This window comes from Podarcis bocagei, assembly GCF_964188305.1.
Source record: "Podarcis bocagei genome assembly, chromosome: 6".
NCBI lineage: Eukaryota > Metazoa > Chordata > Lepidosauria > Squamata > Lacertidae > Podarcis > Podarcis bocagei.
In genome coordinates this window covers 98777185-98804901 of record NC_138130.1, presented here as the reverse complement: position 1 = coordinate 98804901, position 27717 = coordinate 98777185, and the positions used below count along the sequence as shown (strand labels likewise).

Genomic DNA, 27717 nt, shown 5'->3' with positions numbered 1-27717 from the left:
TGAATGGGTGGTAAATGGTAAAAGAAATTCAGTGTAAACAAATATAAAGTGATGCATGGCTGTGGAGAAAAAGAAAAACAAAAACACCCACTCATAATTTCACAGATATGCTCATGGGGTCTGGACTGGTGGTGACAGACTAGAAAAGAGACCTTGGGGTCATAGGGTGTAGCTTGATGAGTATGTTGACGCAGTGTGCGACAGCTGTGAAATAAGACAAATTCCATGTCATGGCTCATTAGGAAAGGAACTGAAAATAAATCTGCTATTATAATAATGCTGTTTCACAAATCTATGGTGAAATCACAATGGGAATCCTCTCTACACTTCTGGTCACATCACCTCAAAAAAGTTATTGTAGGATTGGGAATGGTTCAGAAAAGGGCAGCCAAAATGATCACAGGGATGGAACAATTCTAAAAATCTATGAGGAAAGACTGGAGCATTGGGGGCTTTTTAGAGAAAAGGTAAGAGAAACTTACAAAGTTCTGCACGGCATGGAGAAAGGAGACAGAGAAAAGCTTTTCTCCCTCTGCCGTTACACTAGAACTTGTGAATATTCAAAGAAGCTGAATGTTAAAAGATTCAGAAGAGAGGAAAGAAAGTACTTCTTTGTGCAGCGCATTGTTAGACTGTGGAACTTGCTCCCACAGAAGGCAATGGTGGTCACTGGCTTGGATGGCTTTAAAAGAGGATTAGACACATTCATGGAGGAGATGGCTATCAGTGGCAACTAGGCAGGGAGGCTGTGCTCTACCTCCACAATTGGAGGCAGCAATGCTTCTGAATGCCAATTGCTGGAAACCACAGGAGGGGAGAGTTGCTCTTGTGGTGCTTGTATCCTACTTGCTGGTTCCACACAGGCATCTCATTGCGAGAACAGGACGCTGGACGAGGTGGGCCATTGACCTGATCCAGCAGGATCTTCTTATGTTCCTATGATGAGAGTTGTAGTCCAGCCACATCTGGAGACTCAACATTGAAGCACATCCATCCTTTGTAAAACATATCTACCTTAGAGGTAAGGAATCACGCACCCCCCTTCCAGATGTTTCTGGTCAATCATTTTTGCTTACCACTGGCCAAGACTGATGGGGATGAAGGAAACTGGAGTCCAACATTTGAAGGACCAGTTTCACTATCCCTGATCTATAGAAGCAACCTGCTTTTCATTACACAATAATCAATCCATTTCCAAATCCGTAAAGGGCAATAAACTAGACTCAACTGCATGCTTTCAGATTAGATAGGCTGAAATCTCTAAATGAAGGCTCTGAGTGGACATCTACTTGGGAGTGCATTGTTAAAATGAGATTTGAACTGGAAAGCACCTAGGCCCCATTCTAGAACGTAATCCCTTCCAGCACCCTAACCCTTCACTAAATGACAGCCAAAGGAGAAAGATCACACTATGCTTCTTGAAAGATATTCCACTTCAGATTTTGGCACACCACTGGAAGACAGAATATAGATAGCACTTCTACTCCCGAAAGTAAAACTGAGTTCAGTTTAACATGCTAATACACCACAAAATTTTATAGCCTTATTATTTTTCAGAAGTTTTTGTATAAAGGAATGAATAAATGATATGTTGTCACAAAGCTGCCTGCAAGAAGGTTATATATAGTCCCATCAGCATTTAGATGAACTCAGTCCAACATATTCCCATAGGACTTTTTCAGAAGTATGCATAGGGCTGCAGCCTAAGTGACAAGTTAATATTTTTTTATATAACTGCAATGACTTCCTCCAAAGAGTCCTGGGAACTGTAGTTTGGTGAGGTACTCCTAGTTCTGTATTACACATGTCTGTCTACTCTAGCCTCTCTCACAAAACTAGAGGAAGGAGTGGACTATTAAACCAATGAAAGTCTGTACTGTAAATACATCCTTAGCATACTGGAGAAAAATCACTTATGTCCACGTGGACAGAGACAGCAGGGTAACACAGTCATTTGTTCCTGACACCTGACAAAAATGTTTCAAAGCAAAATGGAATAAACAATACTTTTAATTCCACAAAAAAGTGCAAATGGAAGAAGAGAAAGAAAATAGGACCCTTTCCAAAATAAAGGTTCAGGTAAACAGCAAAGATGCTATACAATTAACACAAAACTGCAGGTAAAATTTTCAAAAAAAATCAGCTACTAAATAGAAATCTAACAGACAACACATACACAGCCCATCATGTAAACCCATTTTGTGTTCACTGTTAAAACAAACGTTTTAAAAATATACATAACCACATAAGAAAATACTAGTAATGAAGACTATAGAAGCAGTGAAAAGCTATTTACACTGCTACTGGAAATTAGAACTGTGTGCCATACAACTTATTCAGGGAAATAAAGAGCTGCTTTAATATTTGAACTGTTTTGATTACCCATTCCAAAAGAATTATCGACAAAGAAACTTGCCAATAAGAATTTTCAATCTTGCAGAACGTCTTGGCTGAGAATAGCAGTGCCCTGCAAATCAGCCTATAAACAAGTCCACAAACTTACTAGCCAGCAAGCCTTTTTAGTAGACCACTGAAGGCTGGCTGATAAAGGGTGGAGCTGATGGCAAAGAAACCAGGAAGAAATATCGAGGACAGGAAATGGGGGTGGGGGGGGGCCACAGTTCCCCACATGCCACATCCAGTATCTCTCAAAAAACATCTCTCTATTTGAAAGACTTGCCCCTTCCTATATTGGTCATTTTTCTCTCTCACTTAACACACAATAAGTTCTCCTGGACAGCTTCACCCGTAGTGATGTGTGACTTCCATTTCAGGACTAGTATGTCCCTAGCCATGTCACTATCAAGTTATTCAGGGGTTATTCAACATACTATCTAGGGTCAGGACAGAACATGCAAGGCTCCCTATAAGATCAGACAACATCTTTCCCAGATCCAAAGGAAAATTGGCCTTTATTCTCTTTTCCCAAACCAAACAAACGCTTATGCACACACATATGATTTACTACTATGTATACTGCCCTTCACCCGCAGATCTCAGAGCAGTTTGCAACATAAAAATACGAGATAAAAATAATAGCAAAAACAAGATCAAATCCAATAACCCCCCTCTTTTTCATCTCCTCACCGTCCCACCCCTTTCCATCCCACACCCCTCCTCCATCCTGCCCCACATTCCCTTCTGCAGGAATCTTAACTGCAAGCCCCTCGCGGGCAGGGACCTCCCCTTTATTTTGCTTCTGCTTATGCACGGCGCTGCACAAACGAATCTCGCGCGAGAGGGGGAGGAAAGGGGCGGGAATAAGAAGGGCGGCCGCCCCCCCTCCCACCGCAAACACACACACGACGCAAAACCTGTGAACTGGGGTGGGGGGCCGTATCCCTCCTACCCCCTTCTCCCCCCACCCCTCCAAATAACATCCCAAACTGGGGGAGGAGGAAAAGGAGATTCCCATTGCGAGTGGGAGGGGCCTGATTAGAAATAGGAGTGGAGGGGGGGTTAATGGAGAAGAGAGATGCCGCCTCTCCCCCCCCCCAAGATAGGGGGCCGACCCCTCGTGGGGTCCCCTGAGGAAGGGGAGATGCCTCCCCCTGCTGTGGAGATGGACGGGGTCGGGCCCTGCTTTGTGGTGGAAGAGGAGGGGCGGAAATAAAGGCCTCCCGGGGTAGTTTGTTGGGGGGGGGACAGGGACTCGAAGCCCCCCCCCCAGGTTCCCAGCGAGCGCTCCCCCCCCCACGGCGCGGCCCTGAGGAGAAAGGGGAGGCCCTCACCCTGCTCGCCGGGCTCCTGCGGCGCCTGCAGGACCCGCTCCAGCTCCGGGAAGGGCAGCTCGGGCAGGTCGAGGAGGGCTCCGTATCTCTCCAGGAAGGAGCACACGACGGCGAAGTTGGGCCACGAGCCGGGGCAGGACGGGCCCTCCGTCGGCGCGGCGGCAGGGGGGGTAGGAGGCGGAGGAGGAGGGGATGGGGGAGCCGCCGCCGCCGCCGCCATCTTGGAACCTGAGAGGATGGATGGAGAAGGAGAAGGGAGGGGGGACAGAGAGAGGGGAGGAGCGAAGGAGGCCGGCAGGGGGCGCTGCGGGCGGAGCGCGCCATCCCGGCATGCGCCGCGCGGAGGAGACGAGACGGTGCGCTCCAAGAGAAGGAGGACGCTGGGGGAAAGAGCGGCCCGGGCCCCTTCTAGGAAACCCGCGCTTGTTGTTTTCCCTGTGGCTGAGGGAACGCAGGAACCAAAACGAGGCTGCCGAGGGGGCGGGCTGCCGGGAGGGCGGGCGAGTGAGTGAGGAGCGGGGGCGGGGATAGAACGCCGCCCCGGCCAATCGCGGCGGAGGCTTGGGAAAGGTGTGTGGCGGCCATAATAATAATAATAAAAAGGGGGGGGGAGCGGCTGTAGCTCCTCAGAAAAGGGAGGCGTGGCGGAAGGGGAGAAGTGGGCGTGAGAAAGCTTTTCAGTGGGCGCGGGCCGTGTCTGTATAGCGACTGCGTCCAATGACGGGCGGCCGAGGGCGCGTCCCGCCAGGGTAAGGCAGGGAGGGGAGGAAAGGCAGGTTGTTGGTCAGCGCAGGTAAGGTTTGGAGGGGAGCGGACTGGACCACTGTGTGCGGGGGGTGAAATTACCGCTGGCGCTGCAGTGAGAGTGGTTCTGCGGGAGGATAAATGGGACGGCTCATTTCCATGCACCCCTTTGGTGTTCGGAGGGAGGATTTAATGGGATATTTACCTGAGATCCCGCGGGGGGCGGGGCGTGGAGAAACCTCTCGATTCATAACTTCGCTTAATTCTTTCTAAAGCGCTTTGTGGCACCTCAGAGACAAACATGAATAAGACTTAGAGAGTTAGTCTATAGTGCTGCTGCTGCTATTATTATTATTATTATTATTATTATTATTATTATTATTATTATTATTATTATTATTTTCTTGATTTTTTCTGCGAGTTTTTCTTGATTTTGTCTGTTTTCTCTTTTGTAAACCACTCTGAAGTGTTTGTTTTTTTAAAGGTGGCGTATACATTTTGTGAATGAACAAATAAATATTTGTTTAAATTTAAATTTAGATAAATAAATATTTATACACTGCCTTTCCCCGCCCCCCACAACAGGGAACCAAGGCGGCTTACAGGCAAAAATAAGAACCACTACAAATTTAGGCAAAAAACAATCTTAACATTGATAGGACTAGTGACGTTAAATTCTCAAGAATAATCTTTTGAAGAATACTCTCGAGAATATTCTCGGTTAATGAGGTGTGTACATTTAAAGCAGCTGTGTAGACAACACAGAATTTACAATTTGTGGAGAATATTCTCCGGAGAATTTTCTAGCAGAGAATATTCTCACATCACTAGATAGGTTTTTGTGTGTGTATATGGTTTTAGTCCTATCAAAACCATACAAACGATCACAGCAAAAACAGCATGGCACAAGCCCTTTCTTTAAAAGCACTCAGTTCCCCAAAGCCTTTTGGGACAAGAAATTCTCCACCTGCTAGCAGAAGTATAGCAAGGAGGGAGGCAGTCTTATCATCGTTAAGGAAGAAGCTCCAAAGTCTGGGAGCAGCCACAGAGAAGGCCCTTTTCCCCCTCCACAACTGCTCAAAGCCATCTTTCTTATATACATGGAAAAGAAAATGGCAAAGAGGCTTGCATCACTAACAAACTTCAAAATAAAATTCCTTCCAGTAGCACCTTAGAGACCAACTAAGTTTGTAATTGGTATGAGCTTTCATGTGCATGCACACTTCTTCAGATACCAAAGCTCATACCAATAACAAACTTAGTTGGTCTCTAAGGTGCTACTGGAAGGAATTTTTTTATTTTGTTTCAACTACGGCAGACCAGCACGGCTACCTACCTGTAACAAACTTCAAGCTACATTTCAGGAAATAGATACCCATGGAGTAAGTCTTGCTGAATTTCTGAGTAAACATACTCAGGGTTACGCTATGTGTCTTCATAGTAAGCTTTGTGGCACCTCTTAAAGGTTATCACATTTTATTGCGGGGTATAAGCTTTCACCGGCCAGAGTCCACTTCAATAGAAGCATTATCCTCGATAGGTGCATACTGTATATGTAAACTGTGCATCCGAAGCTTCTACCACCGTAATGGTTAATCTGTAAAAGGTTTTCACATCTCAGCGGCCCATGGAACTGGACTACCTGAAATAAGGTGAGCTTTCGTTCATATAATTTTAAAACTCTAATTTGAGTCCGGCAATTTTATCTGTTTAACTATAATAATAATTTATTATTTCTACCCCGCCCATCTGGCTGGGTTTCCCCAGCCACTGGGTGGCTTCCAACAAAAGGTTTAAAAGACATTAAAGCATTAGTCGTTAAAAACTTTCCTAAACAGGGCTGCCTTCCCTAAACCTCGCAGAGACCTCAGTTGGTCCAAAATGCAACAGCCAGATCACTGGCTGGGGTTCCGTTTAGATCTCGTGTAACCTCAGTTTTAAAACAGCTATACTGATTGCTAATTCATTTTCGGGCCCAATTTAAGGTGCTCAGGTTTGTGTTTAAAGCCCCAAATGACTCAAGCCCTAAATGATTGAAAGGCCACCTCCTTCCCTACAGTCCCTCATGGGTGCTAAAATCGGCAGAGGGGCCCCTCTTGGTAGTCCCTCTACCCTCGGAGGCGTTGGGGGATGGCGGTCTGGGTGAGGGCCTTCTCTGTGGTGGCCCCTAAGCTGTGGAACTCCCCATTGAGGTGTGTCTGGTACCTTCATAATGCAGCTTCCAGCGAATGCTGAGATGCACCGCTTTACCCTGGTTTTTGACACTTGAGGTGTATATTTTTAAGACCCGCCTTATTCTACGGGTTATAGGGCGGCATATAAATTTAATAAATAAATAAAATAAAAAATAAGTTCTTATGATTGTAAGTTATTTAACCCAACCTGGAACCTTAGGGTGAAGGATGGGTAATTATTGATGATAACAATAGGGATATTGGTGTTCTTATGTTCCTATTTTGTGTACCAATCGTACTACGAAATGTGTAAGTTCTAATTGCATTTGGTGGTTTTATCCATGTAGTTGTGTTTATGCATGTTTCAGGGGTGCCATCTCGCCCTCAGGGTTGTGGGTACCCACTGCCACAATGCGGACATGCAACATCGAGAGACTGCCTCTGCATGTGAACCACACACCCCAGAAAAGGGTGCTTCGCTAGCTGGCTGCAGAGGGTGGAACTGAATTGCTTCTCTCTCAGAGGCAGTCCTGCTGCCGCCTGCTGGCTTTTCTCATTGACTCTGTGGGTGCCCAGCCCCCACAATTATATTATTTTGGGTGCCCAAGCATCCACAGACCCCTGTAGTTGGCTCCTATGGCATGTTCTGATGTAAATAAATATCTATCTAGAACTGGTCCTTAAGAAAGGCCCCTTCAGTCTGTTTGATTAAAAGGAGGGTAGAAGGTTCTTGCACTGCTTCTGATACTCTGTGCAAAGGGCGTGCAGCAGTGGTGCCAAAGGTGTGGTCTATTTGCCAGCCTTTCTTATTTTAATTTATATCCTATCTTTTGGTTATGGACATGGTTTTCCCGTTCTCAATCTACAGGAAATGACAGTTACTTTGTGAGTGGCCCGCAATGAACCTTGAGCTTTTGCGTGCTTGTACTGTGGTACCTCGAGTTAAGTACTTAATTCGTTCCGGAGGCCGTTCTTAACCTGAAACTGTTCTTAACCTGAAGCACCACTTTAGCAAATGGGGCCTCCTGCTGCTGCCGTGCTGCTGGAGCACGATTTCTGTTCTCATCCTGAAGCAAAGTTCTTAACACAAGGTACTATTTCTGGGTTAGCGGAGTCTGTAACCTGAAGCGTCTGTAACCCGAGGTACCACTGTATTCTCCTTCTCTTCTTTCGCACATTGGATGTGAGAGACCACAGATGCCCTATTCTGGTTTTAATCAAATCACAATTGCCCTTGACACCCAAACACAGGAAACTGTGCTTTACATAAAGCTGATTTGGTTAGAACAAAACACATTTGATTGGTGGTTTCAGATCTTGGTTGGTAAACAACTCACAGTTTCCTGAGTTTGGATGTCACAGGGAACTGTGGTTAGTTTGACATCATAAGCAGAAACCTTCAATCTCTTCCTGCTGTTGTGCAGTGGGGAACACGTGATCCTAGGCTTGAAACGACTTGTTCACAGAGCAGGAAACTACTACGCTAAACCACAACAGAACATTAAAACAGCAACTTAAAAACCCTGTGTGAATTTAAAAGTCTTTACCTGGCTCCAGAAAGGTGATCAAGAGTGCACCAACGGAGCTGGAACCCAAAATCCCCCTTCTTCATAGCAATGCACTTCATTACACAGGAGCAACATTTGGAGCAATTCCTCCAAAGAGGATCTTAAGGTTCGGGTTGACATAAGCAGAAAGAGACACCATTTCAGATAACTTGATCCTGAGCCGTTTAAGGCCTTACAGGGTGAATAGGAAACCTTCAGCAATGAGGGCTGCATTCCTTTCTGAGCAGCCTTGCAGAGGCTAAAGTGAGGTTAAAGTGGGTGGTGCAATGAATGTAAATTTTGCTTTGCTTCTGAAATGGATGTGTGAGAAGTAGGCCTTTCAATTGGGTCAAGAAATGGACTTTTAATACTCTTCCAGTCCTAGTTTGAACCAGCAGCAGTTTCCGGACCTTTTCCAATACTAAACCATAGTTTCCAGTTGCACCTCTACTAAAAAAACGAGTGTTGTCGTTGTTTTAAATTAAAGCTTAGCTGTTATCCCTGCTCTTTTGCCACCAAACCTGTGTCTTTTTAAAAAAATGATTGCTACAATCTGCTTTTGTGTCCACAGGATTAAGTATGCAGTACACCCTAATGGGGACCACTGATAGTTCTTGCTCATTAGTTTGGCAGCGTGGGGGGAAGAGCGAGAGAAAATACACTTTTCTCATGCTGGGTGGGCAGGCAATCTTTGATGCGTCCAGACCCTTAGCGCTGATTCTTCTTGGCTTGGCATTTTGAAGCAGCGTGTTGGAGTCTTCTCTCGGCGATAAGGCGGGGAGCGAGGTTGAAAGGTTAGCCTTGCGTTATTTGATCCTTTCTGCCCCTGTCAGCAGGCATTCCTGCTGGGGTGAAAAATATCTGTTAATCCAAGACTTCACTTATATATGAAGGAAGAGAGGGAGGTGAGTTGCTGTTGTTTTAATGGCGGCAGTGATCTCCTTGCAAAGGATTTATCGGGAGAAAAACCTGAACAATTTAAAGTACCGTAGGGGTGTGTAGTAAGGCGCATCTTGGGCCGAGACTCCAGATTTAGCTGAAACAAGAGCACTGAGCTGCTCTGAGCAGTGGGGTTTGGCTGCCTTTCCTGCCGCTTGGCGTGGAATAGAAATCGCTTTTATTTATGTAAGCATTGCTTACAAGCATTGCTTCGAGCAACTGCTAACATTCAGCGGAAGTCGGTTCCAGAGAGATTGGCAAGGCACTACGCATACAGTTATGCCGCGCTTGGAAGAGTTGTGCCCCCATCTGCACTTAAAGCAGTATCGTACCACTTTAAAAGTAATGGCTTCCCCTCAAAGAATCCTGGGAACTTTAGTTTAAGGATGCTGAGAGTTCCAAGGTGACCCCTGTTCCCCTCACAGGGCTACAGTTCCCCAAGTGGTTTAACAATCTGTTTTCCCAGACTATTCTGGGAATTGTAGCTCTTAGCACCCTTAAAAGGTAAAGGGATCCCTGACCGTTAAGTCAAGTTGCGAACAACTCTAGGGTTGCAGCGCTCATCTCGCTTTATTAGCCGAGGGAGCCGGCGTACAACTTCCGGGTCATGTGGCCAGCATGACTAAGCCGCTTCTGGCAAACCAGAGCAGCGCACAGAAACGCTGTTTACCTTCCCGCCAGAGCGGTACCTATTTATCTACTTGCACTTTGAGGTGCTTTCAAACTGCTGGGTTGGCAGGAGCAGGGACCGAGCAACGAGAGCTCACCCCGTCACAGGGATTCGAACCGCCGACCTTCTGATCGGCAAGCCCTAGGCTCTGTGGTTTAGACAACAGCGCCACCCACGTCCCCTTAGCAAACCACGTCTCTCAAAATTCTTTGGGGAAAGCCATGACTATTTAACGTTGTAGGATACTTATTGGTCAGACTTGGAGGAACAAAATGAAGGGGGATCAGAGGCCTGCAACCCCAAGAGAAGGGTGTGTGTGAGAGAAACAGACAATTCCAGTATGTGAGATTCTTCTTTCTTTAGCGATCACTCTTAGCTGAATAAGATTGTCTTCCGTGGTCTAAGCATGGTCTAAACATTGTCTCCGTAGGTGACTGCAGAGACCAAGTCTAGATCCACACGTCCTTCCACAGTGGGGACACAGGTTTCCGGGCAGGAGTTGATCATAGTGAGGGCTTGCCAAATGTGCCTTCCTCTTGGCACATTTCTCCCTTTCGTCCTGAGTTCGAGAGTCTTCAAAGCCCATGACACCTTTGGTAAAGGCTGTTCTCCACTTGGAGCGCTCGCAGGCCAGCTCACTGGCAGAAGAAGAGGGGGGTGGGGGTGCCATCGCGGCTGCCCCCCACCCATGCTGGGCGCCACGCCCCCACAGGTGTTGCGTCACGCCCATGCCTGCTCTCTGCCCCTACCCCCCAGTGCCAGAGCATAAAGCTCTGCCACTGTCCCAGCTGTCGGTGTAACTGTGCCCCTGAAGGATCAGGTGCGCAGCCTGGGAGTCATTTTGGACTCACAGCTGTCCATGGAGGCACAGGTCAAATCTGTGTCCAGGGCAGCTGTTTACCAGCTCCATCTGGTACGTAGGCTGAGACCCTATCTGCCTGCGGACTGTCTCGCCAGAGTGGTGCATGCTCTGGTTATCTCCCGCTTGGACTACTGCAATGCACTCTACGTGGGGCTACCTTTGAAGGTGACTCGGAAACTACAACTAATCCAGAATGCGGCAGCTAGACTGGTGACTGGGGGCGGCCGCCGAGACCATATAACACCGGTCTTGAAAGACCTACATTGGCTCCCAGTACGCTTCCGAGCACAATTCAAAGTGTTGGTGCTGACCTTTAAAGCCCTAAACGGCCTCGGTCCTGTATACCTGAAGGAGCATCTCCACCCCCATCATTCTGCCCAGACGCTGAGGTCCAGCGCCGAGGGCCTTCTGGCGGTTCCCTCATTGCGAGAAGCAAATCTACAGGGAACCAGGCAGAGGGCCTTCTCGGTAGTGGCGCCCGCCCTGTGGAACGCCCTTCCAGCAGATGTCAAAGCGATAAACAACTACCTGACATTCAGAAGACATCTTAAGGCAGCCCTGTTCAGGGAAGTTTTTAACGTGTGATTTTACTGTATTTTTGGTTTTATGGAAGCCGCCCAGAGTGGCTGGGGAGGCCCAGCCAGATGGGCGGGGTATAAATAATAAATTATTATTATTATTATTATTATTATTATTATTATTATTATTATTAATGCTACATTTTTTTAGGTTTTCCTTGAGAGCATCTTTAAACCTCTTTTGTTGTCCAACAGCATTACGCTTTCCATTCTTAAGTTAGGAATAGAGTAGTTGCCTTGGAAGGCGATAATCGGTCATCCGAACAACATGACCAAGTCAATGAAGTTGATGCTGAAGAATCATCGACACTCAGCATGGGGATCGTCCAATAGGGAATGGTTCCCTCGCTCAGACACCCTCAGAAGAGTCTACTACCTTTTCTTGATGGCTTTTAAAACCACAGTTAGGTTGGGAAATAATCCATAATGAATGGGGGGGGGATGTTAAAGTACTTTCTCCCCCTCAAAACAGAGTCCTTTCTGATTGGGGATAATTCAGACAGAAATTCCCAGGTGTCGAAAAAGGTTATTTATGTATGCCGCTACTGCAGCCTGTGTTTTGTTAGCCTCAAAATGGAAAACGAATGAGGTTCCAACCAAAAAAGAATGGCAACTGAAGTTGACAGAATGTGCCAAACTCACAGACTTAACATGCAAAACAAGAGAACAAAAAGAACATACATGCAGAGAAGATTAGGAAACGTTTGTTGAATATATGGGAAATAATTGCGTACAGCTGAAAATGCTGGCAGCATTAAGATAAATTCAACGGCGTAAATAAGTTTTGATGGATGCAATAATGGAGTACTGAATGGTATTGTTTTTGTAAAATATGCAGGGATTTATGATATGTAAAATGAACCATGGAATGAGAAGGGAAGATATCCTTAAGATATCTATATATATATATACACAGAGAGAGAGTGGTACCTCGGGTTAAGAACTTAATTCGTTCTGGAGGTCTGTTCTTAACCTGAAACTGTTCTTAACCTGAAGCGCCACTTTAGCTAATGGGGCCTCCCGCTGCCGCTGCACCGCCACTGCAAGATTTTTGTTCTCATCCTGAAACAAAGTTCTTAACCTGAAGCACTATTTCTGGGTTAGCGGAGTCTGTAACCTGAAGCGTATGTAACCCGAGGTACCACTGCGTATATATATATACACACACACACATACCTAAACCACTGTTAGAGCCCTAGGCTGTTCTCATGTTCACTCTCTTATCTTTCAGACAGTCAAAATCCATCTGAAGATGTCCTCTCCTGAAATCGCTTCTCTCTCTTGGGGCCGGATGACTGTCAAAGGCTGTTCCACGACTTACAAGGACTGTAAAGTCTGGCCTGGGGGCAGTCGGACTTGGGACTGGAGAGAGACGGGAACTGACGTACGTGCCTTTGCTCAACCTCTTCTTAGTTATCTGGGGGGCCACTTGAGTATTGTAGACTTGGGCTGCAGCTACACATCTATAAAAAACGCTCTGGAAACGCTCTGGAAAAACCCTGTTTTCATAGAGTTCCAATTTCAGCTCTACAGCGCCATCTGGTGTCGCAGTGTTGTAACACGTTTATAACGCTTTATTTTTGCTAATGTAGCCAAGTCTTTGGAAGAGGTTCAGAAAAGGACAGCCAAAGCGATCGAAGCGGGTGGAGTGACTCCCCACTGAGAAAGTTTGAGGCATTTGGGCCTTTGAGTTTAGAGAAAAGGCAGGTATTTGTCGACCTGGCTGGAATTTATGAAATTGCAACATGGCATGGAGAAAGTGGGAAGAGAAGGTTTCCCCCCTCTTTGTGCTAGAAATTGTGAATATCCAATGAAGCTGAATGTTGGAAGATTCAGGATAGAGGAAAAAAATTATTCTTTGTGCAGCACCTTGTTAGACTGCGGAACTCACTTCCACAGGAGGCAGCGGTGGCCACAAACCTGGATGGTTTTAAAAGGGGATTAGACAGATTCATGGCTTTCAGACATTAAGAGCTGTTTGGTGGGGGGGAGCGGTCTCACTTGGAGGGGGGGTTCTACTTCATTCCATTTCCCGCCTCCCATGCCTCAGTTTCCTTCCTCCCCCAAATCTCCCTTTCTAATTCTCAGGGCCTACATAGTTATTGAATATTGCATGCTGGGAGCGAAGAAATCTGCCCTATGTGCTGTAGGGTGTTTCATAAAAAAAACTCCCCCCCCCCCCGAAAATGCCTGCTCCAAAAGTCTTATCTTACAACCCTATGGATTATATAGCTATATCTGAAATTCCATGCGTATCAGTTAATATCTTGACCCTCCTCCACGAAAATAATGATAATATAATTTTAAAAAATGTTATACCCCGCCCTTCCCGGTTCAGAAAACCGGGCTCAGGGCGGCTAACGACAAATTTAAAGCAATTGAGGCAACAAAAACAGCTTAAATTACAGAATAAAACGTGAATAACAATAAATTCAGAATTCAAAAATCAATTTAGGGGGGAAATCCATCCAATAAGCATTAGATGATCACCAGGGCTAGCTGGCTAAATTAGTCCTATTTGGGCCAGCGAGGAGACCAGGGGAGAATTAGCTGTGGGATCCCAGAGCGGGTAATCTTCATAAAAAGAGGAGAGGGAGGGGAATAAAAGATCAGGCTAAATTCAAATTGAAAGCCAGGCAAAAATAGCTGTTTACTTGGGCGTTTTCCTATGTCGTGAAGGCTGAAATTTCCATTCAGTGGAGCAGGGTCAAGATATTAACTGATATGCATGAAATTTCTGATATAGCTATATATTCTCTAGTTTAGTAAGATAAGACCTTTGGAGCAGGCATTTTTTTTAAAAAAAGTTTTTTATGAACCGCCCTAATGTGCTGTGGGTTTCATCTAAAACAATAGACCTTTGCAGCGGTGGGGGTGAAGGATAGAGGAAGGGAATTTTCTCCCTGTTTTCACAGCAGCTACTATTTTTACTTTAAATAATTTTTTAAAAAAGAAACCTCAGCTGCCGCAGCTCTCATAAACCCAATTATCTTCTTCTGCCCCTTCACTCTACACTAATCAGTTCCAACTTGAGGTGCCCACTACAGCTCACCTCAAGCTCCTATTTTCTAAAAAATCTGGGTTCTTTCCCACCCCTTTCTCCCTGTAAAAGAAAATAAAAATACTGTTTTGCTAAAACATCACACACACACACCCCACATACACACAAACATCAGGTCTTTTGTGCTGCCTGGAAATAAAATCCTCTTTTTCTTCCTCTTTCACGGCACTGCTGTTTCCAGAGCGCTCCTTGCTGGCAGCAGAACCTTTCAACCAGCCAATTATTGTAATTACAGTAAACCCAGACCTCCTTTTTCTTTTGTTGAGGTTCTCATGTGACCAACCATTAAAAGTGTTCCAGAGTGTTTGGGGCTGGGCTTTTTTTTTTTTTTTTTAAGCTACGGGGAAGAAAAACCTCTCTCTCCCTCCTTTTGTCTGCCAGGCAAATCACAATCTGAATTATCCTGCATGCCTGTCTTCTTCCATGTTGCCCATTGCAAAGATAATCTGTCACCAGCTGGGTTAAACCAAGTGAATTTACCCCTTTCACAACTGCGGTCCAGCCTTAGCAGGTTAGGGGAAAATACTTGACCGCAAAAAGGCCTTATATGGGAGGCGGATAAATTGTCAATGATGCCTACCTGTACCTTGAATGAAACTGCCCATTTGGACAGAAGCCAGAGGTTCTTAGGCTGCGGGGCAGTTACGAAACAAAAAACGCTGCAAAGCTTCTGTCGGAAGCTAAAAATAGTCTGGCAAATGCTCGGAAGTCTATTTGGAACAGCTGTGCATTGTGTGCAAACGTCTTGTCTGCAAACTTCACAGACCGTGGATGGCTGCCAGCCATCCACTTATTATGCAGATTTAAGTTACGAATTGCAACTTCAAGTTTAGCAGAAGTAACAACTGAAATGAAAAGGACATGTCTGTCTGCCTTTGTTGCTGTTGTTTAGTCGTGTCTGACTCTTCGTGACCCCCTGGACCAGAGCACGCCAGGCATTCCTGTCTTCCACTGCCTCCCGCAGTTTGGTCAAACTCATGTTCGTAGCTTCGAGAACACTGTCCAACCACCTCGTCCTCTGTCGTCCCCTTCTCCTTGTGCCCTCCATCTTTCCCAACACCAGGGTCTTTTCCAGGGAGTCTTCTCTTCTCATGAGGTGGCCAAAGTCTTGGAGCCTCAGCTTCAGGATCTGTCCTTCCAGGGAGCACTCAGGGCTGATTTCCTTCAGAATGGAGAGGTTTGATCTTCTTGCAGTCCATGGGACTCTCAAGAGTCTCCTCCAGCAGCATAATTCAAAAGCATCAATTCTTCGGCGATCAGCCTTCTTTATGGTCCAGCTCTCACTTCCCTACATCACTACTGGGAAAACCATAGCTTTAACTATACGAACCTTTGTCGGCAAGGGGATGTCTCTGCTTTTTAAGATGTCTAGGTTTGTCATCGCTTCTCCCAAGAATCAGGTGTCTTGTCATTTTGTGACTGCTGTCACCATCTGCAGTGATCAGATGTCTGCCTTAGTATACCAAAACATCTCTTACCCTCATAAAGTTCTTAATGTTGAGTAAAAAAAATCTCCTTTCTTATAACTTCCCTCCAGGGCAGAAAATAAGCTTGCTCCATCTTCCACGTGACAGTTCTTTAGATATTTGAAGAAGGCTAATAATAATAATAATAATAATAATAATAATAATAATAATAATAATAATAATTTATTTATACCCTGCCCATCTGGCTGGGTTTCCCCAGCCATTCTGGGCGGCTTTCAACAGAATATTAAAATACAATAATCTATTAAACATTAAAAGCTTCCCTAAACAGGGCTGCCTTCAGATATCTTCTAACAGTCTGGTAGTTGTTTTTCTCTTTGACATCTGGTGGGAGGGCGTTCCACAGGGCGGGCACCACCACCGAGAAAGCCCTCTGCCTGGTTCCCTGTAACTTGGCTTCTCACAGGGAGGAAACTGCCAGAAGGCCCTTGGCGCTGGACCTCAGTGTCTGGGCTGAACGATGAGGGTGGAGACGCTCTTTCAGGTTTACTGGACTGAGGCCGTTTAGGGCTTTCATGGTCAGCACCAACACTTTGAATTGTGCTCGGAAAAGTACTGGGTGCCAGGACTTTCAAGACCAGTGTTATGTGGTCTCGGCGGCTGCTCCCAGTCACCAGTCTAGCTGCCGCATTCTGGATTAGTTGTAGTTTCTGGGTCACCTTCAAAGGTAGCCCCACATAGAGCGCATTGCAGTAGTCCAAGCGAGAGATAACCAGAGTATGCGCCACTCTTCATACCCAACTCCTTCAACCGTTCCTCCCAAGGCTTGGTTTCCAGACCCTGGATCATCTTGGTCACCCTCCTCTGCACACGTTCCAGCTTGTCAACATCCTTCTTAAATTGTGGCGCCCAGAACTGGACACAGGGCTCCAGGTGGGGTTTAACCAAGGCGGAACAGAGCCTTATTATTTAACGCCTTTCCCTTTACTTCCAAATGCAGCATGTTCCAGGTGTGCAGCCCGCAGATGTGGAAGAAGTTGTTCGGAAGGGCGCCGAGACGTTAGTGATTGGCCGTGGCATGAGCGAAGCCTTGCAGGTACTTTTGCTAGGCTTGGTGGGACTGGGAGTCTGGTTGCAAAATTAAGAATCCAGTGGGGGGGGTCTGGTGGCATTACAGCACCTATTATTGGAGGTCCTGCATAGCATTCTATTGCCAGCCAATTGACACTAGCTGAGTATTATTCTAGGGACGCGGGTGGCGCTGTGGTCTAAACCACAGAGTCTAGGACTTGCCGATCACAAAGTTGGCGGTTCGAATCCCCGTGACAGGGTGAGCTCCTGTTGCTCGGTTCTGCTCCTGCCAACCTAGCAGTTCGAAAGCACGTCAAAGTGCAAGTAGATAAATAGGTACTGTTCCAGCAGGAAGGTAAACAGCATTTCCATGCACTGCTCTGGTTTGCCAGAAGTGGCTTAGTCATGCTGGCCACATGACCCGGAAGCTGTACACCAGCTCCCTCGGCCAATAAAGTGAGATGAGCGCTGCAACCCCAGAGTCGGCCACGACTGGACCTAATGGTCAGGGGTCCCTTTACCTTTACGTATTGTTCTAGATTTATTCATGAATAATACAGGGAACCCCTGATTATGTTCCAGGTCTCCCTGTCTGTAACTGAAATTGCATATATTGAGAGCACCCTGGAGGGGCAGCAGGACTTGCATAGCTGACATGCAGGGAAACTTCTTCCCTGAACACCAGCTAAGATGGTCAATGAAGACCAGGCAGCAGGATTTATGATTTTATTGTTTGGTCTTATGCTTTAATATTGTTGTAAGTCACTGTAATATATTTTTATGATACAGTGGTATATATAAAAAAATTAATAGGTAAATAAAACTAAGAGTTTTCAGGAGGTGTTTAATACCGGTGCAGGGACGCGGGTGGAGCTGTGGGTTAAACCACAGAGCCTAGGGCTTGCTGATCAGAAATTCAGCGGTTCGAATCCCCGCGACGGGGTGAGCTCCCGTTGCTCGGTCCCTGCTCCTGCCAACCTAGCAGTTCGAAAGCACATCAAGTGCAAGTAGATAAATAGGTACCGCTCCGGCGGGAAGGTAAACGGCGTTTCCATGTGCTGTTCTGGTTTGCCAGAAGCGGCTTAGTCATGATGGCCACATGACCCGGAAGCTGTACGCCGGCTCCCTCGGCCAATAAAGTTAGATGAGCGCCGCAACCCCAGAGTCAGTCACGACTGGACCTAATGGTCAGGGGTCCCTTTACCTTTTACCTTAATACCGGTGCAGCTAACTCTGACAGCTAGCCTGGGTTCAAAACGATGCCCAGGTTCCAGCTATGTGGGAATGGCTACGGGAATGTCTTGAACTAGCTGAAACTGACAAGAGACTGGACAGATTTGATTCCTAAGAGGAACGGCATGTTTTATGGCACAAAGTATGTTGAAAGTAATGTGGTTGTTTTTTTGCAAATTTTGGAAACATTAGACTTGAAAGTCATTTATTTATGTGAAGTGTGATTTATGCATACATGTGGCAACCATTTGGGTCGACAGGGGTTCTGCCCCACTCCAGGTCCAAAGGGACTAGGGGATGGGCGCTATCTGGTTTTCAGCATCGCAATATATCATCAGCTAAACATCGCAGTATACTGATACAACCCAAAAGTGTTTCTCCGCGCACGCATGCGCAGAAGCGATCTACTGCTTCTCCTCCGGTTGCGAAAACCTCGGGATCCAGCCAGACCTCTGGAAAGGATCCCATTCACAACTGGAGGTACCACTGTACGTACAGTCGTGCCTTGGCTCCTGAACGCCTTAGGAGTCGAACGTTCCAGCTCCCGGACGATCGAAACCCGGAAGTGAGTGTTCCAGTTTTTGAATGTTCTTTTGGAAGCCGAACATCCAGCGGGGCTTCCGATTGGCTGCAGGAGCTTCCTGCAGCCAATCAGAAGCCGCGTTTTGGTTTTTTAACATTTCGGAAGTCAAACGGACTTCCGGAACAGATTCTGTTTGACTTCCAAGGTACGACTGTATATCACGATGTCTGAAATAAGGATGGCACTATGCAGAGGCATCGGCTGGCTTCATGGTTTTTCCTGCATCGTGATTTCAGCCAACACCTGCTCTTGTGATTCGTGCTCCCTGCAGGAGGCAGGGGGAGAGCCGAGTTGGCAGTTCACAGGGGCTGCAGGAATCGAGAGAAGCATCGGCTTGGGTTCACGGTTTTCCCCACATTGTGATTTTTGCATAGCACGCACACACATCATGATACACGATACAGTGGTACCTCGGGTTACATACGCTTCAGGTTACAGACTCCGCTAACCTAAAAATATTACCTCGGGTTAAGAACTTTGCTTCAGGATGAGAACAGAAATCGTGCTCCGGCGGCGCGGCAGTAGCGGGAGGCCCCATTAGCTAAAGTGGTGCTTCAGGTTAAGAACAGTTTCAGGTTAAGAACAGACCTCCAGAACGAATTAAGTTCTTAACCAGAGGTACCACTGTATATTGCCAGGCCCAAAATTATGAAACTGATATTACGATAGGGACTTCAGGCTGGTTTGGGACAATATATTGATATATTGCCCAGCCCTAAAAAGGACTTGCACATTGGCAGTTGTGAATCAATTGGATGAGCGCAAAACGGTCGCTGCGTGTATTTCAAAGTATTAAAAAGAGAAAGGAAGCCGCTAACTGGGTTTTATGCATGTTAGCAATGAAGTTACAGCTTGTGTGCAAGAAGAGACTCCTCTCTGACTCTTTTCTCTTCTCGATTTCTCAAGGTGCCGTCATCCACCGTGGACTACCTGAAGAGCCATGGGATTGATGTACTGGTCCTGCAGACGGAAAAAGCTGTGAAAGAGTACAACGCTTTGGCCAGCAAAGGGGCCAAAGTGGGTGGGGTCTTCCATTCCACCTGCTAGAGCAAACTTCCCCAACTTGGTGTCCCCCACATGATTTGGGTTCCAGCTCTCATAAGCCCCTGTGAGACTGTCTGCGGGCACCAGGTTGGCAAAGCCTGCTTAGAGAGATGAAGCCACCTCTCCCTTTCAACCGTCTTGTGCCTTCAGGTGAATAAAAGAGAGCACTTTTGGGTCAGCAGGCAGTCTGGATGCATCACTGTGTGCCAAGTCTTAAAAGCTTTCAAAACAAAACCACGAATGCTGAATTTCACTAGCCTAGGAGTCAAAAGGTTTAAAAGCGGGCAGCAGTCGTGAAGCCACACGGCCAAGAGTGCCTTGCAATTTCAGTTCAGGATTCCTGAACATTAAAGAGTCCTGCAGGATCAGGCCAACGGCCTGTCTAGAAACCCGCAAACATGGCATTGCCACCTTTGGTCGGGCAAAATAAGGGACAGGATTGGGGGGGGGGGGCTAAAATTTGCTTTACCTGGTGCAGAAATGACTTCAAAGCAATCCGTTACAATGGGCTGTTTCCAATGCTGGTCCTAACTCATAGAAGACACCCAATGAAGTTTGTGGATCTAAGTTAGCAATGGACATTAATTTCAACAACTCACATCCTCCCCACCTGCTGAATTTCCGCCAGTTAGACAAATGGTCTAGAGTCTTGCAGCTCTGGGCAGACAGGCAAGATCAGGAGGCTAATCAAGCCATAGGCAAGATGCCATTGTGAGGTTTCTTTAATGCAGAGCTGTGTAGGACTGCAGTATTGGGGATATTGGGCTTCAGGCAACATCACACATTCGCTCCAAGTTTTTTAAGGACATGTTTTTTGTCGCAGTGTAGTAGCACATGCAGTTGACCAGCCGGGGAAGTTTTAAGTCTGTCTGTCTCAAATTTGTAGTCCAACTACAACTGGGGACCCAACTCCCATCATCCCTAGCTGGCAAGACCAGTGGTCAGGGATGATGGGAGTTGTAGTCCAACGGCCTCTGGGGACCCAAGTTTGAGAAACACTGTTTTAAGTTAATGGGAGAGTGGGAGTCTGCTCTGGGGATGTGGGAATAACATGTCCATTTATGCCTTCAGATGTCGGGGTCAACCTGCCTGACCAGAGGCCCCCACTATTTAAACTGCTAGTCCGTTCCATACCTGGATAACTGGGGGCAGATGTTTATTATTACTTAAATGCATTTATAAAGTAACCAAAATTGCACAGCTAACCAAAGGGATGTGGCTTGCAGCAGGCACCAGCTACCGTATTTTTCGCTCTATAGGACGCACTTTTCCCCCTCCAAAAATTAGGGGGAAATGTGTGTGCGTCCTATGGAGCGAATGCAGGCTCCTTGGCTTCAGCGAAAGCAACGCGAAGCCTCCGAAGCGCAGAGGGAGCACTCCATCCGCGCTCCGGAGGCTTCGCGTTGCTTTCGCTGAAGCCTGGAGAGCGAGAGGCGTCGGTGCGCACCGACCCCTCTTGCTCTCCAGGCTTCAGGGATAGCCGCCTGAAGCCTCCGGAGCACAGCGGGAACTCGCACTGCGCTCCGGAGGCTTCAGGTTCCTTTTGCTGAAGCTGGGAGAGCAAGACTCTCCTGTCTTTAGCAGAGAGGGAGAGCTGTGCAGCGCCCCTTCAGCCAAGCAGGAGGAGAAATGGAAGGGGCTCCGTTTCTCCTGCCGCTTCGCTGAAGGGGCTCTGAGCAGAGAGGGGGAGAATTTTTTTTTTCTTGTTCTCCCCCTCTAAAACAAGGTGCGTCCTATGGTCCGGTGCGTCCTATAGAGTTAAAAATACAGTACATTGTGAGGCACAGTAGCACATGTTAAAAAATCGGAGAGCCTTGAATAAATTAATGGTGGTCCCAATGGCAAGAGAACCACACTTTTAAGATAAGGGAGTTGTTCTCAAGGACGACTGCTGTAGACAGTTATCAGCTCATAGGAAAAGAAATGCCCCATCCAATTTAATATATATATATACAGCAGGCACAGAGAAATAATCGGCTCCGGGACTTTTCTCAATGGAGGATGCCAGGAGCCCTTGGCTGTTGCTGAGCCCCTGCCCACAACATCCTGCCAGCCATGTGTTTCCTCCTCAATCGGAAGCCAGCCTGTGGCCTCTGTGAGTTTTGGAAAGTGTAGAAGAGTCCTTGGCATGGCTGAGGACGCTTCTCACGAACCCCTTAGCAGCACCGGGGCACCCAGAAAGCCTTCTGTGTATTCGCAGCAGCTCTGACGATTAGTCAGATGGGAAGCAGGTTTGGTGGTCGATTCAATCCAGGGGCGTCTCAATTTCTGCCAGCCAGGAAACATTTCAAGACAAAACCGCTCGATTTTAAGGGTGATTTCCTCCTCTTGCACCGCAGTCCCACCTTGATCTTCTGTGTGCATGTGCCAACCGAGCTTAGAAGGGTCTCAGATCTCCCGCAGGAATCGTATCAATAAAAAAAGGGTCCTTAAAAGGCAGCCATCACCGCCTGGCAGGCTTGGGCATGATGTAAACTTTGACTGGCTTGCTGAAAGGGATGGTTCCCTCGATGCCATTCTCGGCCTGAGGGGGCAGATCCAGACTGTCTCCCCAGGTGGTGCGCGAGAGCCTCGCGGGTGTTTTGTTTCGATCCGAACCATACGCCAGCAACAGCCGCACTTCAATCTGACAGGGCTCTGGGGGTGTAAAAAGGGAGCGAGTTATAAGAAGCTAAGTAAAGTCCTGCCAGGTTAGACTACCTGGTACGGCATCCTGCTTTCGCAGCGGCCAACTAGCTGCTTGAGGAAAGCCCGCAAGCAGGGCCTGAGAGCATCAGCGCTCTCCCCCTCCTGTGGTTTCTGGCAGCTGATCTCCAGTGCAGGCAGACTTAAAGTCAAAAACAAAAGTTAGGCACCCCTGTCTTAAACTACAAATTGAGTGCAACAAGCAGTATGGCAGGGGTGGGTGAACCTGTGGAACCTGAAGGAGTGTCTCCACCCCCATCATTCAGTTCCACTGAGATCCAGCTCCGAAGGCCTTCTGGCGGTTCCCTCACTGCAAGAAGTGAGGTTACAGGGAACCAGGCAGAGGGCCTTCTCGGTGGTGGCGCCTGCCCTATGGAACGCCCGCCCTTCAGATGTCAAGGAAATAAACAACTACAGTGATACCTCTGGTTACATACTTAATTCGTTCCGGAGGTCCATTCTTAACCTGAAACTGTTCTTAACCTGAAGCACCACTTTAGCTAATGGGACCTCCAGCTGCCGCTGCGCCGCCACCACGCAATTTCTGTTCTCATCCTGAAGCAAAGTTCTTAACCTGAGGTACTATTTCTGGGTTAGTGGAGTCTTTAACCTGAAGAGTATGTAACCCGAGGCACCACTATACCTGACTTTTAGAAGACATCTGAAGGCAGCCCTGTTTAGGGAAGTTTTTCATACAGTGGTACCCCGCAAGACGAATGCTTCGCAAGACGGAAAACTCGCTAGACGAAAGAGTTTTCCATTTTGGAGGTGCTTCGCAAAACGAATTTCCTATGGGCTTGCTTCGCAAGACGACAATGTCTTGCGAGTTCCTGCTGGGTTTTTTTCCTTTCCCTCCCCCTTTTTCTAAGCCGCTAAGCCGCTTATCAGCTGATCCGATCAGCAGATAAGCCGCTAATAGCGCTAATCCGCTAATCCGTTAATGGGCTTGCTTCGCAAGACGAAAAAACCGCTAGACGAAGAGAACCACAGAACTGATTCTTTTCGTCTTGTGAGGCACCACTGTATTTGATCTTTTATCGTGTTTTTAATATTCTGTTGGGAGCTGCCCAGAGTGGCTGGGGAAACCCAGACAGATGGGCAGGGTATAAATTGTTGTTGTTATCCACCACCCATCATTCCTGTTTAGGCCATGCTGTATGAGGCTTCTGGGAATTGGGAGTGCAATAATATCTGAAAGACTGTAGCTTCTCCATATATGAAGTACTGCATCACAAACTTTAAATTATGCTAGTCTGGTTTGTTTTTTAACAAGCAATTGTCTATTGCTCTATATAACCTGTTGAGCCAACAAGAGCGAGCTCCTATAGCTTGAACCATGTTGAAATCTTTCTCTACCACTGAATGCAGGGCATTTTCTGGGAGACGGGCAGTTGATTCAACCAATCACATATCATGTGCCTTTTCTGGCGACTTGCTGCATTGGTTTCCGCCCAATGCCAGCAGTAGAAAGAAGCCACAGAACCCCTAAGTGCTCAAGCGAAACCTACACGGTAAAGACTTCCCCATGCAGAATCTACTGGATCCAGCATCCTCCTTACCTGTCCAGGCAGTGTGAGAGAGGTAAACCTGAGTAATTAACCGGTGCCTTCCGGGAGCGGGGTTTCGAAAGTCTGCTGGTTTAGGATGGATGAGCTGTGCCTGCCCGTCAGGGTATACAACCTATAAGGGAAGAGTGGGATTTGTCAGTGCTGAGGCACAGGGAGTCAGGAATACAGAAGCCCTATGCAAACGTTACTCGCATTATGTAGGGCATAATCGTGTGCACACTGAAAGGGGGACGAAAGCACAGTTTCAGCCCAGCTTCCCCAAGGTAAGGGACTCTTCCTTCAACAAAGCATCATGAGCTGCTTCGTGGCTGCCTGGAGTTTTTGCATTCAGTTTCTTTGCAGATAAAGGTAAAGGGTAAAGGGACCCCTGACCATTAGGGTCCAGTCGTGGCCGACTCTGGGGTTGCGGCGCTCATCTTGCTTTATTGGCCAAGGGAGCCGGTGTACTGGTCATGTGGCCAGAATGACTGAGCCGCTTCTGGCGAACCAGAACAGCACACGGAAATGCCGTTTACCTTCCCGCCGGAGTGGTACCTATTTATCTACTTGCACTTTGACCTGCTTTCGAACTGCTAGGTTGGCAGGAGGTGGGACAGAGCAACGGGAGCTCACCCCATCGGGGGGATTCAAACTGCCAACCTTCTGATCAGCAAGTCCTAGGCTCTGTGATTTAACCCACAACAATGTGCAAAAAAGAGTTGCTGAAGCGAGAAGACCCCTCCCCCCAAACACCCACCCGACACCCACTTCTAGCGATGGGCAAATCTGTCCATTTCGGTTTCTCTCGTTTCCTTGTTTTTTCCAGTCTTAAGTACACTCCTCTACATTTCTACATCAGTTTGCCATTATTGTTTTTAAAGTCCTCGTGAAAATTAATCAGCATTTCAGTGTGCACTTCTGCTAATGAACACATTTCTGTGTTCAATTTTGCCCAAGATACAGATTTTTGCAAAGCTCTATACCTGAAGGAGCGTCTCCACACCCATCGTTCTGCCCGGACACTGAGGTCCAGTGCCGAGGGCCTTCTGGCAGTTCCCTCCCTGCGAGAAGCCAAGTTACAGGGAACCAGGCAGAGGGCCTTCTCGGTAGTGGCACCCACCCTGTGGAACGCCCTCCCAGCAGATGTCAAAGAGAAAAACAACTACCAGACTTTTAGAAGACATCTGAAGGCAGCCCTGTTTAGGGAAGCTTTTAATGTTTAATAGTTTATTGTATTTTAATATTCTGTTGGAAGCCGCCCAGAGTGGCTGGGGAAACCCAGTCAGATGGACGGGGTATAAATAATAATAAATTATTTTTATTATTATTATTATTATTATTGCTTTCTCCATTATACTGAATTTGCGTGTGTTATTTTTCACTAGCATTTGAATTTTTAAGGCACGCTTTATCCCAGTACACGTTACTTGGCTGCGGAACTGCACTGCAAAATCTGGAGAAGTACAAATGTTTCGGTCCCTTTATTGTTTCAGAAAAAACGAATTAAACAGGTTTGCCTTGGATTGCAGACAGAAGCCGTTTTTTCTCCTATTCCCACCCACCTAAAAGCGTGGCGCTGCTTCAGTCTCTACTTCATCATGCTCCACGTGAAGGCATAGGACTAAGGCAGCCTTCCCCAATCTGCCACCTTCCAGATGTTTCGGACTACAGTTCCCATCATCCCTGACCAAAGTCCACGATGGCTGGGGCTGATGGGAGTTGGAGTCCCAAACAGCTGGAGGGCGCCCAGGTTGATAAAAGCTGGTTCCAACCATTGGGGCGATCCTTAATGCTTTTATTCCCCTTACCTGAACTTTAACAGTGCCTTGAGGATCCTGCACATGTTCCAGAGTTGCATCAATGTCGAGCGCAACCACTAATCCCGACGTGAAGCGCAAGGGGTTGTCTGATTCTCCTGCCGGCTCAATGATGGTGGCAGTCGCTCGGTGGATCTGCAGAAGGAAGATGCCAAATCACACATACACACTTCCACACATACTTCTCAAAATTCCTGTTTGTTACCCCCTCCCCTTTTTTTATTTGGGCTTGGAAAAATGTATTCAGTCGTTTGTCAATTTACAGAGGCGGCGAAAGAGCTGCAGTGTGCATGTGGTTGGCCAAAGCAAAACAGCTGCAGGAGCCGAGAACCCTAAACAATTTCCACTTCTTAAACAGACTCTAGAAATGTAGTACAATGTAGTTCAAATGATCATTATCACTGCTTAGTATACTGAGATATGAGCAAGCCTTCCTCCATAAATGATACCCTTTGCAACTTCAAAGCACATCTTAACATCCTGCTTTGTTTTGTAGCTGGGAACCATGGTTTCCTGGTTTGGATGAAGTAGGAAACCATGGTTAGAGCCTTCCTAGTTTGATTGCTCAGTTAGGAAGGGAGGAGGAAAGAGGTGTTCTGCACAGGCAACCCCCCCCCCCGTCATATTTTGGCTTACAGTGGTACCTTGGTTCTCAAACGCCTTGGTACTCAAACAACTTGGAACCCAAACACTGCATACCCGGAAGTAAGTGTTCCGGTTTGTGAACTTTTCTCGGAAGCCGAACATGCTCTGTTTTGAGTGCCACACTTCTGTTTTGAGTGTCACGCTGAGGTCTGGCTGTTTTTGCTATTTATTTTGCAGTTTTGTTTTTGTGACTGCGTGGAACCCAGTTCAGCTACTGATTGACTGACTGTGTGACCGCAGCACATTGTTTATTGCTTTCATTTTATGAATCAATGGTCTCGTTAGATAGTAAAATCCATGTTAAATTGCTGTTTTAGGGGTTGTTTTTAAAAGCCTGGAACGGATTAATCCATTTTGCATTACTTTCTATGTGAAATTGCGCCTTGGTTTTGGAACGCTTTGGTTTTGGAACAGACTTACGAAACGGATTAAGTTTGAGAACCAAGGTACCACTGTATTAGGAATACATATGATCATACATAGCTAAAACAATGCTCAGCTTACACTATGAAAAGATTTATATAATTACAAGCATAAAAAAGTCATAAAAATAAATAAGGCACATCAGAAAATACATAACCGAGGGTCATTCCATCGCATCCATTATGAATAAATTTATAAAGTATGTTTATATGGTGATTCATATAAGAAACATGCAAATACCATTAAACAGCTGCTTTTAAAATTACTTCAAGTAGTTGTTTAGGGAAGCTTTTAATGTTTAACAGGTTATTGTATTTTTGTGTTTTGTTGGAAGCCGCCCAGAGTGGCTGGGGAAACCCAGCCAGATGAGCAGGGTATAAATAAATTATTATTATTATTATTATTATTATTATTATTATTATTAAGAGTTGGCTGCCCAGCTGCCAACCAGATACTCACCTTCTCAGGGAGAGGAAGGGAAAGGAAGCAACTCTGCCGCAACGTTGCCTGTAGGATCTTGACGACTTCGGAAGGCTTTGACGTTACTAGTCTGGGCATCAAGTCCAGGAGTTTGTCCACAAAACTGTCTTGCATATGAGGGAGCTCCGCAATGAAACATCTGTGAAAAAGGGAGAGTGTGGGGGAAAGTTTGGGAGCGAAGGCAAAGCAGATCCTGATCTACCCTCTGCTCAGAGAGGACACCCCCCCCCAAGGAATCCCTAGACTCGTATCTGGGGCAACCTTAGTCTCACCCACAAGAAAATCCCATATGGTTTGCCTGGGCCTTTCTTTATATATATCTTTATTGATTTTAACATATAAATTATAAAATGTACCACAAAACTTATCACTTATACAATCTTTTTAGACCTCCATCAGCACCTCTGATGATCCACCGTTTTAACCACTTCTTATGCATTTCTTAACTTTATATTG

At 46.6% G+C, this 27717-nt stretch overlaps 4 protein-coding genes across 9 annotated transcripts in view; 1 reads left to right on the top strand and 3 right to left on the bottom strand.

Moving 5' to 3' along the window:
* Positions 1-3975, bottom strand: part of RSF1 (remodeling and spacing factor 1) — a 42340-nt gene extending 38365 nt beyond the window's left edge. Inside the window, exon 1 of one of the 2 annotated variants that reach the window (XM_081197295.1) lies at positions 3732-3975. In XM_081197295.1, the coding sequence (XP_081053421.1) occupies positions 3732-3951 (220 nt within the window). In that variant the 5' untranslated portion in view covers positions 3952-3975. The remainder of the gene's footprint in view (positions 1-3731) is intronic. The other variant, XM_081197294.1, reaches the window with a different exon arrangement.
* KCTD14 (potassium channel tetramerization domain containing 14) overlaps positions 1-27717 on the bottom strand; it is an 87335-nt gene that overhangs the window by 4916 nt on the left and 54702 nt on the right. The window lies entirely within an intron of this gene.
* On the top strand, positions 4218-19842 carry AAMDC (adipogenesis associated Mth938 domain containing). Of its 5 annotated transcripts, none has more exons than XM_081197500.1 (4): positions 4218-4301; positions 12477-12629; positions 16734-16829; positions 19527-19842. In XM_081197500.1, the coding sequence occupies exons 2-4, from the start codon at positions 12498-12500 to the stop codon at positions 19665-19667; spliced, it is 369 nt and encodes a 122-aa protein (XP_081053626.1). In that variant the 5' UTR covers positions 4218-4301; positions 12477-12497; the 3' UTR covers positions 19668-19842. The 5 variants fall into 5 exon arrangements, with proteins under 5 accessions (XP_081053626.1, XP_081053625.1, XP_081053624.1 ...); XM_081197499.1 differs by lacking the exon at positions 4218-4301 and adding an exon at positions 4334-4480; XM_081197498.1 differs by lacking the exon at positions 4218-4301 and adding an exon at positions 4401-4524.
* INTS4 (integrator complex subunit 4) overlaps positions 21566-27717 on the bottom strand; it is a 42131-nt gene continuing 35979 nt past the window's right edge. The window contains exons 20-23 of the mRNA XM_081197334.1: positions 27241-27400; positions 25705-25848; positions 23909-24029; positions 21566-22301 (exon numbers count right to left, since the gene is read on the bottom strand). Of these exons, the coding sequence (XP_081053460.1) occupies positions 22108-22301; positions 23909-24029; positions 25705-25848; positions 27241-27400 (619 nt within the window). The 3' untranslated portion in view covers positions 21566-22107. The remainder of the gene's footprint in view (positions 22302-23908; positions 24030-25704; positions 25849-27240; positions 27401-27717) is intronic.